General features: G+C 43.6%; 1 protein-coding gene across 1 annotated transcript; it reads left to right on the top strand.

Annotated features, from left to right (window-relative positions):
* The first annotated feature begins 5,187 nt into the window (after window positions 1-5,187).
* On the top strand, window positions 5,188-7,856 carry LOC120957638 (uncharacterized). Its single transcript, XM_040379942.2, has 3 exons — window positions 5,188-6,018; window positions 6,091-6,292; window positions 6,366-7,856. The coding sequence occupies exons 1-3, from the start codon at window positions 5,210-5,212 to the stop codon at window positions 6,603-6,605; spliced, it is 1,251 nt and encodes a 416-aa protein (XP_040235876.2). The 5' UTR covers window positions 5,188-5,209; the 3' UTR covers window positions 6,606-7,856.
* The last annotated feature ends 2,036 nt before the right edge of the window (window positions 7,857-9,892 follow it).

The following is a 9,892-nucleotide window of genomic DNA, read 5'->3' as shown; positions in this document are numbered from 1 at the left end:
GGTTTCGTGAACTCTTTTATGCTTGCTAGCGATGTTCCGCTATCAGCTATTTGGCATCACGAAACCCGTTTTACAGTACAGCTGAACGGAATCGATTCGCATTCGCATTCGTCTAACAAAGGCCAATTAACTCGATTGAGGCTATTAATCAAACCTAATGAACGTTTGCCGATTATTTACGACCGCTCGGGCTCTGCGCCAGAGCCGTGAAACCGCAGTTTGATGGTTGAAATGATAATAATGGGCCGCTTTGGCGTGGCTGAATTTTTACAGTGGTTTTGGGTTCGGTTGGAGCATAAAAAAATCAAAGTATATTAAAGGTTCAGAAAAAATGGAAGAAGCAGCACGAACATTTGGAGCGAAAAATTGCTCAAATACATAGTTAAACCAAATGCCAGTAATCAGTTCACTTGTTGCAACGTTAAACACGACAAGACACTGGTCGAAAAGAGAAACAAAAACAGTAAAGAAACAAACAGATGAAACACACACACCATTCAATCAAACCACCAACTTGTTGGTGCGTTTGTTATTTTCGATGCATGCTGTTCGATTTTGGCGCCCGAGCGAAACAGAAAGAAAGCAAACAACATAACATACCTGTATGAGAAACCGAAAACTACGTGCAGCGAAACAAAATGAAACTAATTGCACACAAAAAAGTATAAGAGGGTACTCATCACGGATGAAGAAGGAAGGGCACTCATCATCATTTGACGTAGAGTGAACTGGAAGCGGAACAACAGTTTGTACTAAAACTGCTTTGCGTCGACTCGTGCGTTGGTGAGTGTTCGTGCAACAACACATGCGAACGTTCTCGCTGGCGCTATTTGCTCACGTGCTTGCCTGGTGGATGAAAATGAATGGCGAAATGGTGCTCGAACTGGTAAGAGATTGAAAAAAGCTTGGTAGTAGCTTGGGCAACATCCATGGCAACAGGCACGGCATGAAAAGTAGGCACTGAGATGCTTCCCAGCATTATCAGTGAACTATGAAATTCGATTATTTACAGAAGGTTGTGTGTATCATCAAATGCATCTATAAAACAGCCAACACGAACTTCATCATAAGAAAATTTACATTAGCAATGAATGATTAATTTCTATTTATAATTTATTATAAATAATACATTAAGTATTTTATACACAATAGACCAGTGTGAGTACTAAAATGCTATCATTTTTTTAATTTTTCTTTCAATGCAAATGTGCACAAAAACGTGAACAATAAATGTCTGCTTCCTCCAGCATACGGTTCCAATTTTATCAATTGAATTAAACGGGGTTTCCAGTTGATAAATTCAATTATCGAAAAATGTCACCCACTGACAGCTTAATTCTTTGCGTCCATAAATAGATGGACGTGTGCTGGAGAGCCATGCAAAAAATGACATAGATACACGATCAATTTTATTTCATTCAAACGATATTTACAATTTAATTACTTTCGCCCTGGCATGCTAATGCACGTTTGGTTAACACAATATTTCTCTCAACAACCACAAAAAAATGCTTCCCCAAATGGAGACGCCTGGTGTTTCACGCCCCATTGCCACGTGTGCACAAAAGCTTTTAATCATCTTACGTTGCTTACTTTCGGACCTTTACAATTGCATTCAATGCACAGATGATGAATGGTAGGGTGAAGAAGAGAAGGAAAAAAAACCATTCTCCCGCCGCAATGCGAGTGTGGAGCCGTAAATGTTCTGAGAATTGGTTTTATTCATTTTGAGCATAGAATTTTCCCGCCACTACAACGCTCGCTGCCTCCATGCACTCACCCGTGCAGTATAACGAGTTTTTCTCTTTGCAGACGCTTTTACCGTACGGTTCGATAGCTCGCTGTGCTAGAAACTCGATCAAGGATCCAATTTGGATTTAACATTTAACTCTCTACCCCATGAATAGGCCTGCATTGTGCAGCCGTTTTCTACAGCAATACAAATGGGTTCTCCAAATCAATCAATAATCAAATCATGTTTGAAATATCGTTTTTTTTTCTTTGTCATATTCCAAATCATAATTCATTTTTCACCAGAAGGTCATTCACATTTCATTCGGCAGGCAAGCCGAAAACGTTGCTCAAGGCACAAGGTTATCGATCATATGCGGAGTGTTGCTAACACAAAAGAATCATTTAATCGTTCCTAGTTTTGCTTCGTGCATCGTAAGATTGATGGGTTCGCAAAACGCCACATGCTTCATACCTTATTTGAGATGCTTTTCCATAAGTTCAAAGTTGTCTAACGCGCATTACTAGCAACAAAACATGTTGTCTACAGAACATGCAGCGAAACTGAATTTTCAAAATGTTTGAAACTTTTATACATTTATAAATAATTATGAGAAGAGAGAGAGAGAGAGAGAGAGAGAAAGAGAGAGAGAGAGATAGAGGGAGGGAAAACTACGAAATGCCCCACATAAAATGCAGTTTTTGTGCAACTCACGCATATGTTATGAGGAGCTTATGCAAAACCGTACAACCACCAGCTGTCGTTGAGAAACACAAGAGCTTAAAATTACTTTTGCGGTCGGAAACATATGCCATGTACCGAGCTCGTTTGCATGTGATGAAGTTTAATAATTCATTTTAAGCATTTTTTCCCGATTTACCAACATCACTCACAACCTCCATCCCAGTGCAAATCATCAACATGGTTCAATCATCAACCCTATGTTCACAGTAATGCAAATTCAGTTCGCCTGCAGTTACTTCCAATAAAATTACTCGCATTCTTTCTCTCTCACACAAACACACACGCTCTTTTTTCATCGCAGAAAACTATCCGGCAGCCGGTTTGAGGTTTTTTCGAATAACGACTATGCTTCACTTTATCACATTACGATTGATGTGAGAAATTGGGCCGAACTTTTTCGTCAAGGCATCGAGGTGCAAACCGGGCACGAAGTGGCTTTGGAACTGTAACCGGTTCCGAGCAGCAACAAATCGAATTTCCATGAAATTTTATTCCTACCGTACGGGACGGATGTTACGGGAAGGTGTGTTTATTGAATCAGCATACTCTCGCCTACCAGCCCTGAAGCTTTCAGAACTCAACACCGACCGCGAACAGGTGCCTCTGCATTTGGTATGTTTCGGGATGCAGGGGGGGGGGGATGAATATTGGAAGCAAAAAGCAATCGTTTAGCTCCATCACGGTTTCACCAAATTCTGTGGTTTATTTTTTGAAAACACACTTTGACTCGCCTTCACTCACCTCGGCCATCCCTGTTTCCAGACGCCGTGCAGAAGTAAGCTGCATCAAGCTCGAAACGTCGAAAAAAGCACCCTTCCACCGCTTCAAAGCAAAGTGACAATGACAGGCAGACACGGCAACGACACGGCAAGCAGCGCACGCACCAAAACTTACGGCCGGCACACGCCAATTCACGCCAAATTTGACGTGAGCAGATGAAGTCAATTGAGCTGCCGAACCGTTTCCACGCCACGGGATTCCACGAATCCACCGAGCAATGTGAGAAGCGTTCCTTGCCACATGATTGTCAGGAAAGTTTCACTCCGATTTGGAGGCAAAATTTTCAGTCAGCCGTGCTGTTTGTGCTGCGTCTTGTGAACCGTTTCATACCGTTGAGAAGGTTGTCAGATTTGTACAATCACTTACCGAATCCGATTTGACAGCCAGGCAGGCAGACATTTTTGTTCGAGCTTGATACTCACACACACGGTTTGTGGTGTGTATTTGTCATATTTTTAAATTGCTTTCGCCAGTGTGGACAGGATCTATTTTCCTGAGAATTGTATTGTTCGTTTCTCAATTCCTGATAATCAAAAAGCGAAAAATGGAATTTAGCTCATACATTGACTTGATTGTTGTATTGTAATGTAAATGATCACACTTCACACACAACATCACAAGACCTTAAATGAATCTACAGACAGATCAATACAATCAAAAGGAATTGTTAAAATGACTGAAAGTAATTATTGCAGATAAATTTTCGATTTTCGTTCCCGTGAACGGCGTGGCGTAACTGTATGGCTAACATAATATGATTCTCGTATAATAAAACATGTACAAATGGTATCAAAAGCCATAAAGCAAGGTTTGGCTATGACTCTTCCATGAATCATTTGTTCTAGAAAAACTCTCAAAATTCCAGCTTGCCAACCTGCCACCGGCTTTCAAACTTTTTTTTGTCAGAAAAACCATAAAGGACGTTATTGCAAAAGTTTCATTCCAACCATGTGTGTTCGTGTGCTTTTTATTTGCCTCAAGGGAAAAGCGTTACATGCATCACATTTACAGGTTTTTATGACATTCCTGTTCACTTTGTTCATCCTAAAACACACAAAGCCGTCCACTGGACGTACGTTTTTTTTGCCATCCATCAAATCAAGCCATCGCCGAGACTTGCACGGTGAAAAGCGCCGATTTTCTGGTGACCATTTCGAAACCCGGTCAGTGAAATGCCATCAATCCATAAAGCACCAACGGCAACATGGTACCGGTTTGGTTCATCGTACAAGGCTCAGACTGGCAGATTTTGCTGTTACACGCTACTGTTTCAAGTCTGCACCCTTGTGCGTGTGTGCACCGGCGGATCGATCGATGCATCGGTCGTTTGCAACATCAATCGCACGGCATACTGCGTTGCAGCGAAACACGAACGTGCGAGGGCGCTCGTCAGCTACAGTGCATCATTCAAGCTTTGTGCGTAGACCGGTCAATCATATCACCAGACGGGGTAACGCATGCAGTAAAAACTTTTCTTTTTTATACCCACCCAGTGCAGTGTGGAGAGGATTTTATGAAAAGGATAATGAAAACATATTGGTTACATTGGTTGACTTTGCAATTGATACCGGCAACAGGAACGGAACTCTAGAAAGTATAGAACGAGAGCAAAATGTGACTTGAAACACCGCAGGGTTGATGGCACAGCTCTGCCCCGAGTAACTATGGTAACGTGTCATCGACAAACATCGCCATCAGTCAAGAGTAATATGCACTTTCCTGCACGCTGCTCTAAGCGGACTAATTACAGATTGATGTTACTTTGATCTCGGTGCTTTGATCGTTCGGTTAGGAGGAAAAAGCTGTCACAAACAACTGCTGCTGCTGCTGCTGCTGTAGTTGGTCGTTTCTCTTTCTCTCTTACGCTTAAGGCAATACGCTTACTCTTGCATTTTCCCTATATAAATCAAAGTACATCTCACCTCGGCCTTAGTCACACCAAAACGCCTCATTATGGTGCGCAGTAAACTGTTCCGTCTGTCCCTGGTACGCAAGTACTGGGACAAATACTTCACCTTCACCTACACCGTGGACTATTTCAACCTGCTCAACACCTTCGGTACACTGTTCGCGCTTCACTATCACACCCGCCAGCCACGCTGGACAGTGAAGAAGCTTCTCTGGACAGTTTATCGCACCCTCTACCTGCTGTCGTATCTGTCCTACTGCTACAAAGTGTACTGGCTGTTCAGCCACTGGCAGTACAGTACGGCTGCGGCCAATCTGCTCGGTGCGCTGGGCCTGTGCAGCGGGGCCTTGCTGCGGCTGCTGCTGATCGAGCAAAACTATCCCACCGTACACCGGCTGCAGCAGTTTCTGAACGATCGAACCTACCTGCACGACGATCCGTGGGCACGAACCGAGCGTTCCAAGCTTTACCGCCACAACAACCGCTTTCTGGTGGTGCTCATCAGCGCCATCAGCGTGGAGTCGCTGTGCTTTCTGGCCCGGCTGCTGCTGACGCGGCCCGAGTTTATGCTACAGTACGGTGGAGCCGTTCTGGGTGGCCCGTCAGTGCAGCTCGCCTACGGCATGGTAACTGCCTGCTGGGGCATCATTTACGTGCTCTCGTTTATCGTGTTCTACACGCTGCTGGCCGGGTTTCGGCTTGAGATGCAGCTGCTGGCGCGTTCCTTTCAGCAGCTCGAGGAGATGCTCGTACCCGCCGGCGTAGGGATGGACGACCAGGACGAATGGGAGTACTGGGACAACCTGCAACAGAGACTGACCCATCGGATCAAGCGCCATGTGGAGTTGCTCGAGTATGAGTATTCAAACAGTGAAGGTTTTCCCTGCAATTCAAATGTATGTTTTTTCTTGGTGCTCTTTTCCAGAAATCTTCGCATCTTTCGCTCGATCGTCGCCCCGTTTGCCTTTCTGCAGTACTACAGCACCTTCGGCCTGATAGCGGACTCGTTCTTCGTGGTGTCCTTTGAAGGTTTTACCGGCTACAGCATGGCGTACGTACTGTTTGCTTCGTTTCTGATCCTGGAATCCTTGCTGCTGTGCCGTGGAGTGGAAGATTTGAACGATTTGGTAAGGTTCGATACTGGTACTGATGCCTTGCAATGATTTCCCTACCCATCAATCGATGCATTCATTTCATCAGAATCGACAAATCGGAACCATTCTGTACAACTTCGATTGGCCCCGATTGCTGCGCTTTTCCATCCACTACCGACGTCAGTACTTCAGCGTACGGCGAACGATTCTGCTCGTGATTTTGCAGTCCCAACAATCACTCCGGTTCAGCTACGGTGCACATGGGGAAATTTCAATGCACAGCTTTGCGGAGCTGATGCAGAAAAGCTACTCAATGCTGACGTTCATGCTGCAGTTCCAAAACTAGTAGCTCGCTGCTAGTACAATGTATATACTTTGCCGGCGTTGAGCTTTAATTGTTGCCTTTTTTCACGACAGAAAACACACTGGAAAACAAATTGAGAGAAAGTAGCTGTTGTGCCTTAGAAATGGCTAAGAACTTTTCCGGTGGATACGGTACAGAGCAACAAGAGCACAACTTTTGCCAAAGACAAAGTTGCATTCACTTCGTATGTAAACAATTATCTCGCACTAAACTGATTAAAATAGTACCTACAGATGAAGCGAAGCTTTCCCGCCAGCACACGAGAAAGAGAACTTTCCTTAAAACAATTTAATGCAATTAACAGTACACCAAATGCACTCTATGCTGTAGTTGTAGCATTTATTTCGAGTGTAGTAGTGCCGAGTATCATCCAACCGGAAACGTCTGCTCGCCTGCATAGCTCTTAATTGATGCATTCCAGTTGCTGGGAAAGTTTCTCTCATTGCAACGAACAATAAAACACTCACCCTTGTCTGACACTTTAACGAAGAAAATACCCCCAAAAAACGCTGTAGTATCGAGTTTGCCACACTCAGTACGACGATTTATGGCGCTGGGCCACTTCAGACAGCAGCCAGAATGGTCAGACGAATATTTTTCATCACATTCCATCACCGTACCCGGGGTGGGGTGAACGTATTTTCTGACCGTCCAATCTTCACTGCGTCGTGGCCATCACAAGCAAAAACACGCACACGTAGTAGCGCAAACAATTTACAGCCTACGATGCTAGTAATTGAATTCAAATATTTACCCAGGAATTTATAATTTTCTGCCTCGTTTGTACTTGCGTAGCGCGAGCTAGCACAACCCCCAAGACGATGGACTGTGTACCCTTGGATGCCGGTGACCGGTTGGTTGCCGGCAATTGCGAAATGGTTGTGATTTTTCTGCTTCTTTCTTTCTTTTTTGCTCGCACAAAAACAGATGAAATCTACGCAGAGCACTGGTGCAAAGACGTGCGGGAAATTGATATTGCTGCGGGAAACGGAGCTGACAAAAAAGGACAACTCCGGCGACAACGGCTACCCCGAAATTGTTTGATGATGGGTGCCAAAAGTGACCCCCACGGACCTGTTGAAAGTGATGCAAGATAAGCTTCTTGCTTGGCACCCGTTTTTGCTTATCGTGACGAGCAAGGATGACGAAAGAGTTGGCAAATTTCATGGCTCTTTTCTCTTCTTCTTTGGCACAACACAACCTTTGCCGGTCAAGGCCTGCCTGTACCCCACTAATGAAGTGAGCTTGGCTTTCAGTAACTTATGGGGGCACGGTCTGGTCTATTCGGAGCTTGAACCCATGACGGGCATGTTGTTAAGTCGTCTGTGCCACCAGACCGGCCCTCGTTGACTCGTTTAGTGCTGTTTTAAGAATTATCCAATAGCGTCTTGTTGTAGTTGTACTGTTTCATTATTTTCTTACATGATCTCCTCCACATTGATCGTCAATTCATCGTTACTGAGCTGGAGCATTCCAGCATTGCCTTTGGTAGCGGAAGAAAGGCCAAATGTCATCCGAAACAGAACAGAAGTCAAATTCTGCTTAATAAAAATCAGATATTCGTCCTATTGTCCTATCGATGCAGGTTATTTGAATTCGCAATAATTCACCACACATTTGTATTCACTGAACCGTATCTTGATCACCTTTCACTCCAGCCAGTGCTGTACACAGTTCCTGCAAGTCTGTTTCAAGCTATTCACTTGACAATTCCGAAAACACACAAAATACAACGTTTCAAAACGTAACGTGCCTTTTTTTTGAAGAATCAACTTGTCCCAGCACGGAATGCTGAAGTGAAACTATAAGCGGCAAAGAAAAAAGGAAATGTTCCAACATTTTAAAGCATACAAACGGGCGCAAACGAAATGGCATAATAGCACAATTTTATCCTGCTCGTGATGGCAACGCATACTTCATGCGCCATTCTTGTACCGCACTTCAAACGGCATAAGCAGCTTAAATCAATCGATACCTCCCACTTCTCTCCACTTTCGAGGGGAGTCCACAGGGGGAGGAAGAATGCGAACTTACCGAGAAGCATTAACGAGTGGTTGTGTACATAATGTGCACCGAGCGCAATTATCTGTGCAACGGAGGTGATGTATTTTCCATCCCTGAAATCGTGCAAACGAGGCATCGTGCCTGGTGAAACCCCATGCCCATGGAGCATGTTAGGTGCAGGAAATCGAACGCAAATAACGCGTTTAGTTATGTCGACAGAGGTAGTGCATATTGAATGGTTGGCATCTTTTGGCTCGTTAGTACGCTTGTTTGCCGATTGCTCCGCTAGCAAACGATTTGCCTGTACGGGTGGTGGTGTTGAACGGTTCCAAGTTGTTTGCATGTGGCCAAAGTGCAGAAAGAACATTGAACATGCTAACTGCTGCAATCAATTACTGCAAGAGCGAGCTGACCGGGTGTCACATCGATTTGTTATCAGCCATGTGTTTGTGTTGCTTTTCTTCTTTCCAAAGAACATAACAACGACTTTTACAAAAATTTGCCAAGTGTTTGAAGGGCGCGCGTAAACTGTCAGTTTATGTTAGTAATTTGGAGGGATTAAGTGAAGGAATTAAAACAAAGCCACGCAACAAAATTAATGAGTATCACGCAAAACGCATCACAAAAGGTAAAAGTCTGTGAGCTTCCAATTGGATGCTTCTTCAGTTTGCTAGCGCTGGAGGAGAGTTTTTTAATCATATTTAAAATTATACTGAGTTAACTATTGAACTGAAAACTGAGATAACTATTGGCACAAACAGCAAGCCTCTGGAATGTCCAAAAAAATGTAAAATGTTGAGAAATGTACAAACAAAGTCCACGTAACACGTACCTGTTTATCAATTTTACACCTTGGTTACAAGCGAGAAGCTCTCTTCAAAACGCGTAACACGCCATCCTGTCATCGCAGAAAACACTTCAACGGCAGAGGGTCCTTCAGAACGTGTTTTAAAAGTCATGGTTCTTGTGCATTTATCAACACTCACCTAGATGAAACGACCTGTGAGTGTATGATGAAACAAACGTTAATATTTCACAAATTAATTTATCAATAATAAATAAATTAATCTACTCAACGCAAGTGCTGTAATGCTTCAATTGAATATTGCCCTTAAATACTACATAACTGTTTGTAAAAAATACACTCAGATCAAAACATCGAACAGTCACCAAAAAAAAAGTCCATCCCACATTACAATACAATCACGTACATAGTGAAAATAAAAATTGCAATCCAAAGTGGTTCAATCTCACCAGAAACACGT

The sequence above is a fragment of the Anopheles coluzzii genome, chromosome 3 (assembly GCF_943734685.1).
Source record: "Anopheles coluzzii chromosome 3, AcolN3, whole genome shotgun sequence".
Classification (NCBI taxonomy): domain Eukaryota; kingdom Metazoa; phylum Arthropoda; class Insecta; order Diptera; family Culicidae; genus Anopheles; species Anopheles coluzzii.
Note: the sequence above shows the minus strand (reverse complement) of the source record. Positions and strands in the feature narration are given on the sequence as shown.